The 20,637-nt window shown below is 47.5% G+C and overlaps 1 protein-coding gene and 1 long non-coding RNA gene across 4 annotated transcripts in view; one reads left to right on the top strand and one right to left on the bottom strand.

The window, feature by feature from the left end:
* Positions 1-15,262, bottom strand: part of eef2kmt (eukaryotic elongation factor 2 lysine methyltransferase) — an 84,778-nt gene extending 69,516 nt beyond the window's left edge. Inside the window, exons 1-5 of one of the 3 annotated variants that reach the window (XM_068055659.1) lie at positions 15,077-15,098; positions 12,275-12,337; positions 12,058-12,183; positions 11,713-11,957; positions 4,466-6,068 (exon numbers count right to left, since the gene is read on the bottom strand). In XM_068055659.1, coding sequence (XP_067911760.1) covers positions 4,476-5,732 — 1,257 coding nt within the window. In that variant the 5' untranslated portion in view covers positions 5,733-6,068; positions 11,713-11,957; positions 12,058-12,183; positions 12,275-12,337; positions 15,077-15,098 and the 3' untranslated portion in view covers positions 4,466-4,475. Of the gene's footprint in view, positions 1-4,465; positions 6,069-11,712; positions 11,958-12,057; positions 12,184-12,274; positions 12,338-15,076 lie in introns of those variants that run through there. The other 2 variants (XM_068055660.1, XM_068055661.1) reach the window with 2 other exon arrangements.
* The window catches only part of LOC137383194 (uncharacterized), a 56,776-nt gene continuing 51,389 nt past the window's right edge, over positions 15,251-20,637 (top strand). The window contains exon 1 of the long non-coding RNA XR_010977345.1: positions 15,251-15,361. This is a non-coding gene — a long non-coding RNA (uncharacterized lncRNA). The remainder of the gene's footprint in view (positions 15,362-20,637) is intronic.

The following is a 20,637-nucleotide window of genomic DNA, read 5'->3' as shown; positions in this document are numbered from 1 at the left end:
CAATCCTGCCAACCCAGGGATTAGTCTGGTGAACCTTCGTTGCACTCCCTCTATGGCAAGTATATCCTTCTCTAGATGAGGAGACCAAAACTATACACAATACTCCAGATGCGGTCTCACCAAGGCTCTATACAATTGCAGCAAGACTTCTTTACTCCTGTACTCAAAAACCCTTGCGATGAAGGCCAACATACCATTTGCTTTCCTAATTGCTTGCTGCACCTGCATTATTACGACACAGGAAGAGAGAATGTGGCCCATCAAGTCCATGCTGGCTCTCTGTAGATTAACCTAGTCAGTCCCATTCCCCTGCTGGATTGCAGTAGCCCTGCAATTTTATTTCCCTCAAGTGCCTATCCAACTTTTAAAGTCATTGATTGTTTCCGTTTCCACCACCCTCGTGGGCAGCGAGTTCCAGGTCATTACTACTCGCTGCGTAAAAAGGTTCTTCCTCACATCCCCCCTGCATCTCTTGTCCAAAACCTTCAAATAGTGTCCATTATTCCTTGTTCCATCAGCTAATAGGAACAACTTCTTTGTCAATCTTATCTGAACCTATAAACCTATAACCTATAAACTGAGAGAGGGGAATATGCAACAAGACCTGGGTGTTTTTGTACACCAGTTGCTGAAGGTAAGCATGCAGATCTAACAGGTGGTAAAACGTGCAAATGGTATGTTGGCCTTCATGGCGAGAGGATTTGAGTACAGGAGCAGGGATGTCTTGCTGCAATTATACAGGGCCTTGGTGAGGCCACACCTGGAATATTGTGTGCAGTTTTGGTCTCCTTATCTGAGGAAGGATGTTCTTGCTATAGAGGGAGTGCAGCGAAGGTTTACCAGACTGATTCCTGGGATGGCGGGACTGACATATGAGGAGAGATTGAGTCGGTTAGGATTATATTCGCTGGAGTTCAGAAGAGTGAGGGGGGATCGCATAGAAACCTATAAAATTCTAACAGGACTTGACAGGGTAGATGCAGGAAGGATGTTCCTGATGGTGGGGGAGTCCAGATCCAGGGGTCATAGTCTAAGGATACGGGGTAAACTTTTCAGGACTGAGATGAGGAGAAATCTCTTTACCCAGAGAGTGGTGAGCCTGTGGAATTTGTTATCACAGAAAGCAGTTGAGGCCAAAACATTGTATGTTTTCAAGAAGGAGTTAGATATAGCTCTTGGGACAAAAGGCATCAAAGGATATGGGAGGAAAACGGGAACAGGTTACTGAGTTGGATGATCAGCCATGAACATAATGAATGGCGGAGCAGGCTCGAAGGGCCAAATGGCCTACTCCTGCTCCTATTTTCTATGTTTCTATCTTCTTGTACACTTCTATCAAATCTCTCCTCAATCTCCTTTGCTCTAACCCAGTTTCCCCAACCTAACCTTGTAGCTGAAAGCCTTCAACCCTAGAACCATTCTGATAAATCTCTTCTACACTCTCTCAAGGACCCTCAAATCCTTACTGAAGTGTGACGACCAGAACTGGACGCAATATTCCAGTTGGGGCCTAACCAGAGATTTACAAAGGTTCAGCATAAATTCTCTGCTTTTATACTCAATGCCTCTATTTATGTAGCCCAAGATCCCAACAGCTATGCTAACCATTCTCTCAATATTTCCTGCCATATTCAAAGATAGATTCACCCGAACAGCAGGTCCTTCTATCCCTGCACACTCTTTAGAACTGTACCATTAAGACTCTATTGCCTCTCCCTACCCCTTCTGCCAAAATGCATCATCTCACACTTCTCTGTATTAAATGCCATCTGCTACTTTGTCTACCCATTCTGCTAGCTGATTTCTGTCCTACTGCAGTCGATTTGCATCATCCTCACTGTTTGCCACATCTGCAAGTTTGGCATCATCGGCTAATTTTGAAATTTTACTCTGTATTCCAATCTCCAAGTCATTCATATATAATCAAAAAAGTAGTGGTCCCAGCACTGACCCTTGGAGAACACTGCTGTCTACCATCCTCCAGTCTCAAAGATAACCATTTACCACAACTCGCTCTTTTCTGTCCAGAAGCCGATTTTTCATCCCAGCTGACACTGACCCTCCTATTCCATGAGCCTCAATTTTTTTTTTCATGTGGTACTTAGTCAAAGGCTTTCTTAAAATCCATGTAGATAATATCCACTGCATTCCCTTCATCAAAAAATTCAATTCGTTAAACCTGATCTACCTTTTACAAATCCATGCTGGCTATCCTTAATTAACTCAAACCTCTCCAAGTGCCTGTTATTTTTTTTTTCCTGATTGTTGTTTCTAAAACCTTACCCATCACTAACGTTAAACTGTAGTTACTAGGAATGTCCTTACACCCTTTCTTGAATAAGAGGAAAGGAGGTGCTGCTTTTTGCCTCCAATATTTGTAGTGGTCTGTATAAACTTGCATTTAAAATTTTGTTTTAATGCTAACTGTCCTAACCCAAACCAAGTTCCGTTCCACTATTATCCCTGTGCTCACCGACCGACATTGACTTCTGCTCAAGCAATGCCACGATTTGAAAATTCTCATCCTTGCTTTCAATCCTTCCATGGCCTCAGCCCTCCCTATCTCTAATCTCCTCCGGCCCAACCAGCCTCAGATATCTGTGCTCATCTAACTTTGGCCATTTGAGCATCCCCAATTTTAATTGCTGCACCACTGGTGACCACTTTTATTCTGTGTAATAAACGTGAAACTGAGTCAAGATAGGCTCCAGCATCACCCTTCCACAACAAGCTTTCTGGAATTTAACACATGGCACCTTGAAGCAGGAGGATGTCCAAAAGGGGGGTGGGGGGGAGGAAGAGGGGGAGGGGGAAGCTTAATGTGGTGGTTGTCAGGGATTCAATAATTAGGGGGACAGATTGTATTCTTTGTAAGCAGGATTGAGAGCCCATACAGTATGCTGCCTACCTGGTGCCAGGGTTAGCAACATCTTGAACCAATTTGAAAGGATATTGTAGAGGGAGGGGGAGGATCCAGTCATTGTAATCCACATTGGGACCAACAAAATAGGGAAGAGTAAGCAAGAGATCCTGTTTGGACAGTAGCAGGAACTAGCAGCCAAATTAAACAACAGGACCTCAATGTTATAATCTCTGGATTATTAGCCTAGCCATGTACAAATTTGTGTAAAGATAAGATTAGGGAGGTGAGCACATGGCTGAAGTAGTGTGTGAAAGATGGGTTCCATTTCATGGGACACTGGCACCAAGCAATGAAAATTTTATGGGTAGAATTAAGAAATAGAAAAGGATTTAAGACTGTTGTGTATAGGCCCCCTGGTAGCACCTTTGATGTGGCAGATTGTATAAATACAGAGATTATACAAACATGTAGAAAAGACTAAATGGCTTTAATGGGGAATTTTAAATTTCATACAGATTGGCATAAGCAGATTAGATCATATTAAAAAGGTAGTGAATTTGAGTATGTCCGGGATATGTCCCAGAATCAACAAAAGAGGTCATGTTAGATTTGGTAATCAGTCTAGTCTCTTGTCTTTGGCCTCCTTGTCTTGAGAGACAATGGATAAGCGCCTGGAGGTGGTCAGTGGTTTGTGAAGCAGCGCCTGGAGTGCCTATAAAGGCCAATTCTAGAGTGACAGACTCTTCCACAGGTGCTGCAGATAAAATTGGTTGTCGGGGCTGTTACAGTTGGCTCTCTCCTTGCACTTCTGTCTTTTTTCCTACCAACCGCCAAGTCTCTTCGACTCGCCACGCGTTAGCCCCGCCTTTATGGTTCCCGCCAGCTCTGGGGATCACTGGCAACTGACTCCCACGACTTGTGATCAATGTCACAGGACTTCATGTCACGTTTGCAGACGTCTTTAAAGCAGAGACATGGACGGCCGGTGGGTCTGATACCAGTGACGAGCTCGCTGTACAATGTGTCCTTGGGGATCCTGCCATCTTCCATGCGGCTCACATGGCCAAGCCATCTCAGGCGCCGCTGACTCAGTAGGGTGTATATTCTGGGGATGTTGGCCGCCTCGAGGACTTCTGTGTTGGAGATACGGTCCTGCCACCTGATGCCAAGGATTCTCCGGAGGCAGCGAAGATGGAATGAATTGAGACGTCGCTCTTGGCTGACGTACGTTGTCCAGGCCTCGCTGACGTAGAGCAAGGTACTGAGGACACAGGCTTGATACACTCTGACTTTTGTGTTCTGTGTCAGTGCGCCATTTTCCCACACTCTCTTGGCCAGTCTGGACATAACAGAGGAAGCCTTTCCAATGCGCTTGTTGAATTCTGCATCGAGAGACAGGTTACTGGTGATAGTTGAGCCTAGGTAGGTGAACTCTTGAACCACTTCCAGAGTGTGGTCGCTGATATTTATGGATGGGGCATTTCTGACGTCCTGTCCCATGATATTCGTTTTCTTGAGGCTGATGGTTAGGCCAAATTCGGTGCAGGCAGCTGCAATCCTGTCGATGAGTCTCTGCAGACACTCTTCCATGTGAGATGTTAATGCAGCATCGTCAGCAAGGAGGAGTTCCCTGATGAGGACTTTCCGTACTTTGGTCTTCGCTCTTAGACAGGCAAGGTTGAACAACTTGCCACCTGATCTTGTGTGGAGGAAAATTCCCTCTTCTGTAGACTTGAATGCATGTGAGAGTAGCAGGGAGAAGAAGATCCCAAACAGTGTAGGTGCGAGAACACAGCCCTGTTTCACGCCACTCAGGATAGGAAAGGGGTCTGATGAGGAGCCACCATGTTGAATTGTGCCTTTTCATATTGTCATGGAATGAGGTGATGATACTGAGTAGCTTTGGTGGGCATCCAATCTTTTCTAGTAGTCTGAGGAGACCACGTCTGCTGACTAGGTCAAAGGCTTTGGTGAGATCAATGAAAGCAACATAGAGGGGCATCTGTTGTTCACGGCATTTCTCCTGTAGCTGGCAAAGGGAGAACAGCATGTCAATGGTGGATCTCTCTGCTTGAAAACCACACTGTGCCTCAGGGTAGACACGCTCAGCCAGCTTCTGAAGCCTGTTTAAAGCGACTCGAGCGAAGACTTTCCCCACTATGCTGAGCAGGGAGATTCCACGGTAGTTGTTGCAGTCACCGCAGTCACCCTTGTTCCTATAGAGGTTGATGATATTGGCATCGCGCATGTCCTGTGGTACTGCTCCCTCATCCCAGCACAGGCAAAGCAGTTCGTACAGTGCTGGAAGTATAGCAGGCTTGGCACTCTTGATGATTTCAGGGGTAATATCGTCCTTCCCAGGGGCTTTTCCGCTGGCTAGAGAATCAGTGGCATCACTGAGTTCCGATTTTGTTGGCTGTATGTCCAGCTCATCCATGACTGGCAGAGACTGGGCTGCGTTGAGGGCGGTCTCAGTGACATTTTCCCTGTACAGTTCTAGGTAGTGTTCCACCCAGCGGTCCATTTGCTTGCGTTGGTCAGTGATTATGTCCCCTGATTTAGATTTGAAGGGGGCAATCTTCTTGATAGTTGGCCCAAAAGCTCTCGTAATGCCATCATACATTCCTCTGATGTTTCCGGTGTCGGAGGCCAGCTGAATATGACTGCGTAGGTGTTGCCAGTAGTCATTTGCGCAGCGCCTGGCTGTTCTTTGTGCAGTGCTTCTGGCTGATTTAAGTGTTAACTTGCTGGGGGCTTTCTTGTAGTTCAGCAGTGCAATGTGCTTAGCGGCTATGACAGGTTCCAGCTCTTCAATGTGAGATTGAAAACAGTCTGCATTCCGCTTCACACGTTTGCCGTAGGTGGTCATTGCTGAGTCATAGATGGCGTCTCTGATATGGGCCCACTTGGTCTCTGCATCCCCTGTGGGAGTGTTTTGAAGGGCTTTTTCAAGTGAATCTAAAAATTTACGTAACAGCTGTGGATGAGAAATTCTGCTAGTGTTGATGCGTGGGCGGCCCTTCTGCTTGGAATGATGCAACTTCTTTGGTCTGAGTCTAACCTTGCTGCACACCAGGGAGTGGTCGGTGTCGCAGTCCGCACTGAGGAAGCTGCGTGTGATTTGAACGCTGTTTAAAGAGGCTCGCCTTGTGACGATGAGGTCCAGCTGGTGCCAACGACATGATCTTGGGTGCCTCCAAGAAACCTGGTGACAGGGTTTAGTGTGAAAGAATGAGTTGGTGATGCAGAGGTTATGATAGGTACACAACTCAAGCAGTCTCTGTCCATTCTCATTCATCCTACCAATGCCATAACGCCCAAGGCAGGAGGGCCATGAGTCATGGTCGGACCCAACCCTGGCATTAAAGTCCCCCAGCAGGAACAAGTGTTCGGTGTTGGGGATGCTACTAATGATATTATGGAGTTCCTCGTAGAACTGGTCTTTAGCTTCAGGTGGGGAGCAGAGTGTTGGAGCATAGATGCTGAGTAGGTGTACTAGACCAGAGGCGGTGAACAGTCAGATTTAGTTAACAGCGAAAATATTGATTTTAACATAAAATCATATTATCGATCATATGATCGAGTTCAACTTAGTGTTTGAAAGTGAGAAATGCAAAAGAGTTACTGAGATTCAATATTTAGGTAAGCCTGACTTCAGTGGGATGAGACAGAGACTGTCCACAGTTAACTGGGCAAATCTGTTAATGGATAAAACGAGAGATCAGTGGGAGGTGTTCAAAAAAGAACTGATGATAAAGAACCAGTTTCTTCCCCCAGTGGGTAAGAACCCTTACTTGCCAAAATAGAACAGCTGTGGATGACTAAGGAGGCCAGGAACAACATAAAACTGAAAGAGGAATAGCACAGATCCTGGTGAATGGGAAAGATACAAAGTGTGACAAAACAGACTAAGAGTGACAAAAAGGGAATATGAAAAGAAACTTGCAAGGGATAGCAAAATCAACACAAAAAAAACTTTACAATTATATGATGAAAAAGAGGGTGGCCAAGAGCAACTTGGGCCTCTTGAAAACTGCTAACAGTGTGGTCAATGGAAGTAAGGAAATGTCGGACATGTTCAATAATTACTTTGCATCAGCATTTACAGTGGAGGAAGAGATCAGCATGCCAGAAATCTCAAGAAAACTAACACTGAATCAGGGAAAGGTAATTACCAACATCATAAATAAAATAATGGTAAAGATTAAAAGAATGGCACTAAAGAGTGACAAATCCCCAAGACCAGATGGTTTCCATCCCAGGGTTTTACAGAAAGTAGGTGAGAACATTGCAGATGCCCTGACTTTAATCTCTTGCTTCAGGAACCATTTCTTTAGATTGGAAAATTGTGCAGGTCACTCTGCTGTTTAAGAAAGTCGAGAGAAGGAAACCAAGGAAATATCTGTTGTCGGGAAATTACTAAAGTTTATAATTTATGGTAGGGTGACTGAAAACCTTGAAAATTTTCATCTGATCGGAGAGCCAGCATGGATTTGTGAAGGGTAGGTCATGCCAGATGAATCTGATTGAATTTTTTGAAGCAGTGAATAAAGTAATTATTGAACATGTCTGCCATTTCCTTACTTCCATTGACAAAATCACTATTATCAGTTTTCAAAAGGCCCATGTTGCTCCTGGCCACCTTCTTTTTCATAATATAATTGTAAAGTCCAAGGAATTAAACCCAAATTATTGGACTGGTTTGGAAATAGGCTGAGTGGCAGGAGACAGACAGTAGGGATAATGGGCAGGTATTTTAATCAGCAGGATGTGACTAGTGATGTCCCACAAGGATTTGTGTTGGGGCCTCAACTATTTACCATATTTGTTAACGACTTAGATGATGGGCTGGAAAGCCAAATTTTTTGCCAATGACACAAAAACTGACATTGACAAAGAAAAGGCACTGTAAGCAGTGTAGATGGAGCATAAAATTAGAGATATTGCTATATTAAGGGAAAGGGCAAAGCTGCAGAAAATGGATTTCAACGTAGGCAAAATGTGAGGTCATTCACTTTGGACTTGAAAAGGATAGAACTGGGTACTTTCTAATGATGAAAAGCCGGAAACAGTGAAGGCCCAAAGTGACTTGGGGGTCCAGGTACACAGACCATTAAAATGTCATGAGCAGGTACAGAAAATAATTCAAAACGCTAATACCTTTATATCTCAAGGACAACAATGCAGGGAGATAGAAGTAATACTTCAGCTGTACCAAGTCTTATTCAGGCTACACCTGGAGTTTTTTCTTTTCTTTTGGGCCTCCTTATCTCGAGAGACAATGGATACGCGCCTGGAGGTGGTCAGTGGTTTGTGAAGCAGCGCCTGGAGTGGCTATAAAGGCCAATTCTGGAGTGACAGGCTCTTCCACAGGTGCTGCAGAGAAATTTGTTTGTCGGGGCTGTTGCACAGTTGGCTCTCCCCTTGCGCCTCTGTCTTTTTTCCTGCCAACTACTAAGTCTCTGGAGTTACACCTGGAGTTACTGTTAGCAATTCTAGGCACCACAACTTAGGAAAAATATACTGGCCTTGGAGGGAGTGCAGAGTAAGGTTTACTGGAATGATACCTGGAGTCCAAGTGTTAAATTACACAGAGATTACACAAACTAGGGTCGTATTCCCAGGAATTTAGAAGGTTAAGGGGAAATTTGATCAAATTGTCAAGATATTAAGGGGAATAGACAGGGTAGATAGACAGACACTATTTCTGCTAGTTGGCGATAGTCTAAAAATGAGCGCCAGAGCTTTCAGGAGTGAAATTTGGAAACACTTCTACACAGGAAGGGTCGTAGAAGTTTGGAACGCTCTTCCAAAAACGGCAACTGATGCTAGATCAATTGTTACCATGAAATCTGAGATGGATAGATTTTTGTTAACCAAAAATATTAACCGATATGGAACAAAGGTGAGTATGTGGAGTTAGGTCACAGATCAATGATGATCTCATTGAATAGTGGAATAGACTTAAAAAAGCTATATGCCCTCCTTGTTCCTAAGTCCGTGCTGCTGCTGATGAATCTCAGAGTAGTCAAACACTGAAAGCTCCACCAATGCCTCTTCAGCTATCATGTCTTACTCCACTGACTCAACATTTTGCGGCCACCTTGACTATACCTGCCTCCTGACCACACACAAAGACGAGCTACAACATTGGCATCTACCCAGCAATGTGGAAAATTCCCCAGGTACGTCTTGTGCACAAAAAGCAGGACAAATCCAACCCGGCAAATTGCCGCCCCATCAGTCTACTCTCAATCAGCAAAATGATGGAAGGTGTCGTCGACAGTGCTATCAAGTAGCACTTCCTTAGCAATAATCTGCTCACTGAAGCTTGGTTTGGATTCCGCCAGTGCCACTCAGCTCCTGACCTCATTACAGCCTTGGTGCAAACATGGACAAAAGAGCTGAACTCCAGAGGTGAGGAGAGAGTGACTGCCCTTGACATGAAGGCAGCAGCTAACTGAATATGGAATCAAGGAGCCCGAGTAAAACTGGAGTCAATGGGAATCGGAGGAAAATTCGCCGCTGGGTGGAGTCAGACCTTGCGCAAAGGAAGGTTGTTGTGGTTGTTGGAGGTCAATCATCTCAGCTGCAGGACATCAATGCAGGATCAGGGTAGTGTCCTAGGCCCAGCCATCTACAGCTGCTTCATCAATGACCCTCCCTCTATCAGAAGGTCAGAAGTGGGAATATTTGCTGATTGCACAATGTTCAGCACCATTCGTGACTCCTCAGATACTGAATAAGGTCGTGCCCGCATACAGCAAGAACTGGACAATATCCAGGCTTGGGCTGATATGTGGCAAGTAACATTCGTGCCACACAAGTGCCAGGCAATGACTATCTCAAACAAAAGAAAATCTAACCATCTCCCCTTGACATTCAACGGCATTACAATCGCCGAATCCCCCACTGGGGGTTACCCATTGACCAGAAACTGAACTGGAGTAGCCATATAAATACCGTGGCTACAAGAGCAGGTCAGAGGCCAGGAATCTTAAGAGTCATAGAGAGATACAGCACTGAAACAGGCCCTTCGGCTCACCGAGTCTGCACTGACCATCAACCACCCATTTATACCAATCCTACCTTAATCCCAAAAGCTCTCTTACGGAAAGTCCTCATCAGGGAACTCCTCTTTGCTGACGATGCTGCTTTAACATCTCACACTGAAGAGTGTCTGCAGAGTCTCATCGACAAGTTTGTGGCTGCCTGCAACGAATTTGGCCTAACCATCAGCCTCAAGAAAACGAACATCATGGGACAGGACGTCAGAAATGCTCCATCCAGCAATATCGGCGACCACGCTCTGGAAGTGGTTCAAGAGTTCACCTACCTAGGCTCAACTATCACCAGTAACATGTCTCTCGATGCAGAAATCAACAAGCGCATGGGAAAGGCTTCCACTGCTATGTCCAGACTGGCCAAGAGAGTGTGGGAAAATGGCGCACTGACACGGAACACAAAAGTCAGAGTGTATCAAGCCTGTATCCTCAGTACCTTGCTCTACGTCAGTGAGGCCTGGACAACGTACGTCAGCCAAGAGCGACATCTCAATTCATTCCATCTTCGCTGCCTCCGGAGAATACTTGGCATCAGGTGGCAGGACCGTATCTCCAACACAGAAGTCCTCGAGGCGGCAAACATCCCCAGGATATACACACTACTGAGTCAGCGGCGCTTGAGATGGCTTGGCCATGTGAGCCGCATGGAAGATGGCAGGATCCCCAAGGACACATTGTACAGTGAGCTCGTCACTGGTATCAGACCCACCGGCCGTCCTTGTCTCCGCTTTAAAGACATCTGCAAATGCGACATGAAGTCCTGTGACATTGATCACAAGTCGTGGGAGTCAGTTGCCAGCGATCGCCAGAGCTGGCGGGCAGCCATAAAGGCGGGGCTAAAGTGTGGCGAGTCGAAGAGACTTAGCAGTTGGTAGGAAAAAAAGACAGAAGCGCAAGGGGAGAGCCAACTGTGCAACAGCCCCGACAACAATTTTTTTCTGCAGCACCTGTGGAAGAGTCTGTCACTCTGGTATTGGCCTCTATAGCTACTCCAGGCGCTGCTCCACAAACCACTGACCACCTCCAAGCACTTACGCATTGTCTCTCAAGACAAGGAGGCCAAAGAAGAACATTAATCCCATTTTTCCCTCTCACATCCCACCTTCCCTCAATTCTCCTACCACCTACCTACACTAGGGGCAATTTTCTTTACAATGGCCGATTTACCTATCAACTCGCAAGTCTTTGGCATGTGGGAGGAAACCGGAGCACCTGAAGGAAACCCACGTGGTCACAGAGAGAACTTGCAAACTCCGTACAGGCAGTGCCCAGAACCGAACCCAGGTCACTGGAGCTGTGAGGCTGCGGTGCTAACCACTGCGCCACTGTGCCGCCCACTTGCGGCAAGTAACTCACCTCCTGACTCCCTAAAGCCTGTCATCTTCAAGGCACCTATCAGGAGTGTGATGGAATACTCTCCACTTGCCTGGATAGGTGCAGCTCCAACAACACGCAAGCACGACACCATCAAGGACAAAGCAGCCCGCTTGATTAGCACCCCATCCACCACCTTCAACATTCACTCTCTCCACCAATGATGCACAGTGGCAGCAGTGTGTACCATCTACAAGATGCACTGCAGTAATGCACCAAGGCTCCTTAGACAGTACCTTCCAAACCATTGACCTCTACCACCTAGGGCAGCAGATGCAAGGGAACATCACCACCTGCAAGATCTCCTCCAAGCCACACACCATCCTGACATGGACTATATTGCCGTTCCTTCACTGTCGCTGGGTCAAAATCCTGGAACTCCCTTCCTAACAGTACTGTGGCTGCACCTACCCAACATGGACTGCAGCGGTTCAAGAAGGTGGCTCAGCACCATCTTCTCAAGGACAATTAGGGATGGGCAATAAATGCTGGCCTAGCCAGCGTCGCCCACATCCCATGAACGAATTACAAAAAAATGTGGTGAAGCAGATGAGCTGAGGAGTCATGTGTGCCTTCTCCTCCATTTCATCCAGGAGGGCATTCAGAGTGTTAGAAGCCCTTTTCCTGGAACAGTCTTCTCTTGTGTCAGTAGTCATCTGTGAGAAGGGAAAAGTTTGAAACAACTGAAAGTCTCCACAAAGCATTTTAAATGACTAAATGTAAAGAATGTTTATGGCAATTCTGTGCGGTGCTTACCTTGCACTCCCAAGTATCATTGTACGTGAAAACTATTTTATTCAGCTTTTAGAATTCACCACTTCTGCAGCTTGAGGCTTCATTGATTCTGTTTGGATCAGGTTTGAACTACCATGAACACTTATTCTAAAAGTGAGGATGAATAGATTAAGATACGTGAATAACCTCACATCTGAAATTAGCCTGTACCAATTGGAAATGTAGTCCTACTGTGTACCTGCTGCAAAACCTGTTGCAATAAAGTAGAATCTTTGATGTTCTTCAACCTCTCTTCCAGTTCCTACAAAAGTATTAAAAATAAAATTAGAAATTGAAGTTTTAAAATGCTTTTACTTTTAATCTGAAGGCATGTTCGCCAATTCGAACAAAATTCACTGGTGCAGTTGTGACAGAGGGATAGAGGGCAGTCCAGACTCCGCAAACCGGTCCCAGACTCCGCAAACCGGACCGACAAAACTGATCAGCTCCCCACAAACCACAACCCACAGTGGGTCCCCGCAAACCGGATCCGGACCCCGCAAACCGGACTACAGACCTGGATCCCACAAGCCAGATCCCCAGACCTGGATCCCAAAAACCACACCCCGGACCTAGTTCCCACAAGCCAGACACCAGACCTGGATCCCACAAGCCAGACACCAGGACACCGCAAACTAGACCCCAGACCCGGATCCTGCAATTCAGACCTCCGGTACCCGCAAACTGGACCCCGGACCTGGATCCTACCATCTAGATCCCCGGACCCCGCAAACCCGACCCGGACCTGGATCCCACAAACCAGATATATGGATCCCGCAGCAGGATCCAACAAGCCAGATCCCCGGACCTGGATCCCACAAACCAGATCCCTGGACCTGGATCCCACAAACCAGATCCCTGGACCTGGATCCCACAAACCAGACACCAGACCAGATCCCACAAACCAGATCCCCGTACCTGGATCCCACAAACCAGATATATGGATCCCGCAGCAGGATCCAACAAGCCAGATCCCCAGACCTGGATCCCACAAACCAGACCCCGGACCTGGATCCCACAAACCAGATCCCCGGACCTGGATCCCACAAACCAGACACCAGACCAGATCCCACAAACCAGATCCCCGTACCTGGATCCCACAAACCAGATATATGGATCCCGCAGCAGGATCCAACAAGCCAGATCCCCAGACCTGGATCCCACAAACCAGACCCCGGACCTGGATCCCACAAACCAGATCCCCGGACCTGGATCCCACAAACCAGATCCCTGGACCTGGATCCCACAAACCAGATCCCCGGACCTGGATCCCACAAACCAGATCCCCGGACCTGGATCCCACAAACCAGATCCCCGGACCTGGATCCCACAAACCAGATCCCCGGACCTGGATCCCACAAACCAGACCCCTGGACCTGGATCCCACAAGCCAGACCCTGGACCTGGATCCCACAAATCAGACCCCAGATCTGGACCCCACAAATCAGACCCCTGGACCTGGATCCCACAAACCACTTCCCCAGACCTGAATCCCACAAACCACAACCCCGGACAACGCAAACCGGACCCTGGACCTGAATCCCACAAATCAAATCCCCAGACCCGGATTCCACAAACCAGATCCCCGGACCCCGCAAACCGAACTGCGGACCAGGATCCCACAAACCAGACCCCGGACCTGGTTCCCACAAACCAGACCCCGGACCTGGATCCCACAAAGCAGATCCCCGGACCCCGCAAACCGGACCGCGGACCTAGATCCCACAAACCAGACCCCGGACCTGGATCCCACAAATCAGCCCCCCGGACCTGGATCCCACAAACCAGACCCCGGACCTGGATCCCACAAACCAGACCCCGGACCTGGGTCCCACAAAGCAGACCCCGGACCTGGGTCCCACAAAGCAGACCCCGGACCTGGGTCCCACAAACCAGACCCCGGACCTGGTTCCCACAAAGCAGACCCCCGGACCTGGTTCCCACAAAGCAGACCCCCGGACCTGGGTCCCACAAAGCAGACCCCCGGACCTGGTTCCCACAAAGCAGACCCCCGGACCTGGTTCCCACAAAGCAGACCCCGGACCTGGTTCCCACAAAGCAGACCCCGGACCTGGGTCCCACAAACCAGACCCCCGGACCTGGGTCCCACAAACCAGACCCCCGGACCTGGGTCCCACAAACCAGACCCCCGGACCTGGGTCCCACAAACCAGACCCCCGGACCTGGGTCCCACAAACCAGACCCCCGGACCTGGTTCCCACAAACCAGACCCCGGACCCTGCAAACCGGACCCCGGACCTGGATCCCACAAACCAGATCCCCGGACCTGGATCCCACAAACCAGATTCCTGGACCTGGATCCCACAAACCAGATTCCCGGACCTGGATCCCACAAACCAGACCCCGGACCTGGATCCCACAAACCAGATCCCCAGACCTGGATCCCACAAACCAGATTCCCAGACCTGGATCCCACAAACCAGATTCCCGGACCTGGATCCCACAAACCAGATTCCCGGACCTGGATCCCACAAACCAGACCCCGGACCTGGATCCCACAAACCAAACACCAGACCAGATCCCACAAACCAGACCCCGGACCTGGTTCCCACAAACCAGACCCCAGACCCTGCAAACCGAACCTGGACCTGAATCCCACAAGCCAGACCCTGGACCTGGACCCCACAAATCAGACCCCAGATCTGGATCCCACAAACCACTTCCCCAGACCTGAATCCCACAAACCACAACCCCGGACAACGCAAACCGGACCCTGGACCTGAATCCCACAAATCAAATCCCCAGACCCGGATTCCACAAACCAGATCCCCGGACCCCGCAAACCGAACTGCGGACCAGGATCCCACAAACCAGACCCCGGACCTGGATCCCACAAACCAGACCCCGGACCTGGGTCCCACAAACCAGACCCCGGACCTGGATCCCACAAACCAGACCCCGGACCTGGGTCCCACAAAGCAAATCCCCGGACCTGGATCCCACAAACTAGTTCAGTTGACCTGGAAGTGCAGTCACTCACCGCCATGGGCAGTGTCTCTATGCGGCTCATGGTGAAGAATAAGCGCTGGAAACGGAGCAGCAAAACCCGATCCCACCGCCCGAGCCCGGGCCCGATTCCTCCCGGCTCCGGGTCCGGCTCCGGCTCCGGCTCCGGCCCGCAGCTCATCACTGCCTAGGCTGTCGCGTACACTGCCGGGTCACCCCGGGGTCAGGGCCCAGGGCCGGGTCACCGCCTCCTGTGGTTGGTCAGGATCCTGTGTTCTCGCTCCCTCACCGTTGACAGAAAACAGCTGATAAGATTATTGTGAGTTATAAAGAGTGAAACAGGGAAACAATCATAAAACATTCCTCACAATTGGCTTGGAACAACTTTAATGATAAGGAGGAAGAATGTGGCTTAGTTGTTAACTGCAATATAAACTTAAACAAGAGTGAACAATAGATTAGATTATAATACGTGGTGTTTATGCTGATGATTTTTGAAACTATAAGAAGTAAAGGAATGTATTTAACAATAGGGAGGCTAGTTTGGAGATAATTAGAGAATTACTGAAGGTAAATAACTGAACAGTGCTTGGTACCAAGGAATATGTGTCATTGTACATTACAAATTAATAAGGTTCCAGTTGCTATTACTAGTTTTTGCTAGTTTTGTGGCAAAAGCAGAAGAGAATTCAAAGAAGGCTCACTATAGAGTGTAAAACTGAAAGTATATTAATGTAATTGGGTGCAGCTTAAACTTAGGACACTGGAGATCAACCTCAGGGCATCCAAGGTTCAATCCGGCAGGCTGACTCATGTAATTAGTCCAGATATATACTTATTAATAAATATGCAGAATAGGCAAGTAACTGGCAAATTAATTTCAGTATAGACAAGTATGAGATTGTGCCTGTTGGTAGAAACAATCAAGAGGCCACACACTCCTTGGAAAATAGAGTCTATATGAGGTAAAGGAGCAAAGTGATCGAGGGATGCAGATAAACAAATCTCAAAATGTAGCAACACAGGTTAAGCAGACCATTACAGATAGCAAACAAAGTTTTGGAATTCATTTTTTAGAGAGAGAGAAGTGAAAAGTAGAGAAGTATGGTAATTTTGGTTAGAGGACACTTGTCCTTATGATAAAAAGGATACTTAGGCACTGGATAAAGTGCAAAAAAGATTTACAATGATGATACTAGTATTGAGAGATTATACCTATCAGTGAAGAGTAAACAGGCTGGTGCTTTTTTCTCGTGAAAAGAGACTGCTCAGGGTTGACCTGATAAATGTCTTTAAGATTATGGAAGAGTTTGATAAGGTAGTTGTAGAGAAGATATTTCTGCATGTGAGGGATACCAAAATTAGGGGCCATAAACAGAAGATAGTCGCTAATAGATCCAGTAGGAAATTCAGAGGAACATCTTTACCCAGAGAGTCATGAGAATGTGGAAACTAAATAAACACATTGGAGAACAGGAATCGAAGGTTATCCTGTTACGGTTAGATGAAGAGGGCTGTGAGGACCATAATCACTGGCATGGATTAGTGGGTTGAATTGTCTGTTTCTGTGCTGTACGTTCAATGTAATTCTATGTTTACTATGATTGATATATCAATATAGGACAAGGCAGAAGCTGAAACTTGTATCTCTTATTAAAGTATTAAAGTTGCTGGAACTAAAGTCTTGCATCCACTGAAGATAGTGGAAATTGCTGACTGTCACAGGATAAAAGCCTCAATGGGAGCTGCCAGGATAATGGACATTCACTGAGATGAATTTCTTGGTACAGTCGCACACCAACTTCACATTGATTGAGTGGTATCCCTTCCAGTTTCTACATTGCTCCCTGGTGCCATTGGTGGCCTACAGAGCCACATGCATGCAGCCAATAGCACCCTGCACCATCAGGAAGCCCGATATCCTGGTGAACCCTGTGTCCTCTCGTCATGGTCTTCCCTCCTCAGAAAGAAAAGGATGAAGTCCCCTCTCCTCCTGTCAATTGCCTCTGTCACCTCCCAGATGCTTCTATGGAGGGTGAATTGCAACACTTTGCTGATGCCGCTAGCTCCCACCTGGAAGCATTCTGTTGGTAAGAAACTAAAGGACGATGGTGAGCTTCACAAGTCCTCTGAGGGTTGTCCTCACTCTGGATTGAGGCTCCAGGTCTTCGTGAAGCACACCTCTGCCATCACCTCCTTAGTGAAGCAAATCCTCCTGAGGCACTGCTTCTGGCTCATCACAACGTTGGACTGGTGCTCCTAGTACACCCTCTCTGGGTAGGACCTTCTAAGAACCCTCCTTCTCCCTTCTCACAGAGGTTCGCCTCTCAGCTGCCTCCTCTGTATGTCCTGCTCATATGCACTGCAGCTACTGCCCTCATATTTATCAAAGGCTATGTAATTCTCTGTTTTTCTGTGGTTAGCAGAAACCTTCACACTCAGCAACTCATCACAGTACTTCCACCAACTTGTCCTGAGTGTAGTACGTCAGAAGCACTCAGCTGCAACTTGTTGAATGGCCCTTTAAATAGCCCCAGAACAGGGATCGTCTTGCTTTATAATACTTGTTGTTTCAGGAGTGAATAAGGAAGATGTTGCCTATATGTATGTTGGCCAGTTTTGCTATCCTGGCATTGCAACAGCCTGTTGATGTCAGTGATGCAATGATTGCTTGTGTTCAGCGACTTTGGGCACACACAGGGGACGCACCACTGCAGTTAGGTTCTGTCACATGGGCCAGTTGGGAAGCAGCCATCAGTGCCTCCTGCATTACAAATCTTCAGGAAGGCCTTCTGAGTACTGCTGAATGTGGTGCTACATGAATGAATTTCATGCCCTATGAAGCTGTGCTGAGAAAACATGCAAGGATAAAGCCAGAGCCCTGTGAGGAGAGACACAGCAGCACTCCACCTGAGCTTGCAGTGTCTATGCATGGGATTGTATCATGTGAAGACCCCATGAGTCAATTGCTGAATCAGCCTGGCATTGGTAAACTGGATACTGGTGTGCAGATGCTGCTTCATATTGCTGATTTCTGTTATCATCATTAGAAGAAAGCTGACAGGGCTGTACATTGGGGACGGGGGGGTGAGGGAGGGGGTTAAAATTGTCCTGTTTCTCTGAATGACTATTCACATTAACAGTTAAATGCTTGGTGAGGGGAGCAGCAAGCTCAGTCTAGATGTTCTGACGGCTCATGGTCTTTGCTGTGTTCAGTGCACTGAGCTGCTTCCCAATGTCATGTAGAATGAACCAAATAGGCTGGGCACTGATAACTGTGATGGTGCAGACCTCATGAAGAAGTTGAGCAGGATCGTGTTCTCAGTATCCATGGCTAAAGGTGCTCAAACCCCTTTCAGCTGCTTGGTTCATGGAGCTTCCCCTCCTGTCAATTGCCAATTTGTCCACTGCCTTTCTCAACAAGGATGTGGCAGGGCCACAGAGATTTGTTCTGATCCATTGGTTATGGGACAGTTTTCCTCTGCTTAGAGCTAGCTGCCTTTTTGTATTTAGCATGCTGACAGCTTTTTATGATAATGTTACAAGGTTCATAGCCATTTAAAGGGACACCTGCTGCTGCTTCCAAGATGGCCTTTCACACTACTCATTGCACCAGGCTTGGTCCCCTGGTATAATGGTGATCCAAACGTACAGCTCCAGGTCGAAGAGATTGGGGAGCGTTAGTGCACAATGGCCACAGTGAGTTCCTCACATCTTGTTGCAGGTGAGAGAGAGGTGGTTGGTATTGGAGTATCTTGGCTCTGAATAACGATGCAGGATGGATGGTCCTGGGAAGAGGAGAGTGAGAACTATCCACATTAACAAATAGATGCCATTGCTGCAGCTGCACCAGAGCAGCTTGTCTCGGGGAGCAGCAAGTTCAGTCTGGATTTTCTGGCAGCTCATGGTCTTTGCTTTGCTGAACTGCTTCCCAATATCCTGTAACATGTGATGTGGTCCTGCCTGATATGATCTCCAATAAGCACATGTTGTGCACTGGATTCAACAAAGTCTGTGTCCTTGGGCCTGAGAGGTGAAGATCAGCCATGCCAGGATAAATGAGGAGAATGGTGGAGAGGAATGTTTTAGTGGGACGAAGGGCATCAAAGGTGGAGAAGGGACTGGTTTACAGTGATAGTTGCTCGTCTATAGAGCATGACATGCCAGCCACATAGAATCACATGTAGGCATGATGGTGGGTGGATGGTCCACATGAGATTTTCCATCTGTCTCCCATCCTTTCATAATCTGCTGCTTCTGAAACCTGGGTCAGTAAAACCCTCTGATGAAGATTTTTCTGTTCACAGGGTGCCTTGTCTAACCTTGGAGGTTTGGTGTACTCAGGCCACCCTGACTGATGGGCCAGACCATAGGTCTTTGTACTTTGCAATAGCTGGTAGGTTTGCAGCACTAGTTAGTTTATCATGGTCCTGTAAGTGCTAGTTGTAATTGCTTGGAATGGCAATGAATGCTCCATCTGCTTGCATCCCTTTGTCTCCTCGGATGTTGGGCCAGCTTTGATCAGGTTGTCACCTTGGGACAATTTGATGCAGTTTGGAAGTTTGCAGCTCTGGTTGAACTTTGGCTGTCAGTTTTGGGAGCTGGTCAGTAGTTCCTGGATCAGGGCCTGCAAAGGCAATTGACCAGACATTGGATGTATGTAAAGTCTTTAATACATTGATAATTTGGGTGCCATTCCTACTGGGGATGTCAGTTTAGGCGCTGGGTCTGTCAATGCAGCATCATTGATGGTGATCTGTCAGTCTGGCCAAAATGTCAACTCATGTCCGAATTAGAGAATTATGGTTCTATCAAAATGCTGAAGCCATTTCCCTGTTAATAAGACAGTGACAGCTGGGTGGGGTGGGGTGTTGCAGAGAATACCAGGTAGAAGCACATCCCTGATTCTGTTGCTGCTACTGGGAGGTAGGCTCCAACTGTTGGAATGCTGAAGTTTCCACACAATGAGCACGACAGAAGAATCAGAGAAAGTTGTAGCTGCACTTGAACAATGGGACGAGATGTTTCTGGTGGAGATTAGCATCAGAACCTCCTTGAATGAGTCCTTGGCACCCAAAGAGTTAGGTAAAGGATGAGTAGGCACTCTGCAGGGAGGTGGTGCCTGGTGTGAGACAGTGACAACTCCACCACGCCCACAATTAGCCACTTGGTGCTGGAAAGGTTTTAACACCATCAGCAGGCTGGCCAAAGTGAGTGAGGATGCAAGCACCCACACAGATGCTGGGAGGTGAGCATGTCTGCACTGTACCACTAGCATGTCACAAAGGAAATGCGTACTGACATCTGGGTGGAAACAAATCACGAAGTTGCAGCTATGAGGAAAGATTGGATTGGCTAGGGTTGTTTTCCTTGGAACAGAGGAGGCTGAGGGGTGACTTAATTGAGGTGTATAAAATTACGAGGGGCCTGGATAAAGTAGACAGGAAGGACCTGTTTCCCCTACTGGAGAGGTCAGTTACCGGGGGCACAGATTTAAGGTTATTGGTAGAAGGATTAGAGGGCACATGAGGAAAAACCTTTTCACCCAGAGGGTGGTGAGTGTCTGGAATTCACTGCCTGGATCGGTGGTGGAGG

The sequence above is a fragment of the Heterodontus francisci genome, chromosome 24 (genome assembly GCF_036365525.1).
Source record: "Heterodontus francisci isolate sHetFra1 chromosome 24, sHetFra1.hap1, whole genome shotgun sequence".
In the NCBI taxonomy this organism is placed as follows: domain Eukaryota; kingdom Metazoa; phylum Chordata; class Chondrichthyes; order Heterodontiformes; family Heterodontidae; genus Heterodontus; species Heterodontus francisci.
The sequence above is the reverse complement of the archived record's forward strand: the minus strand, read 5'-3'. Positions and strand labels throughout refer to the sequence as shown.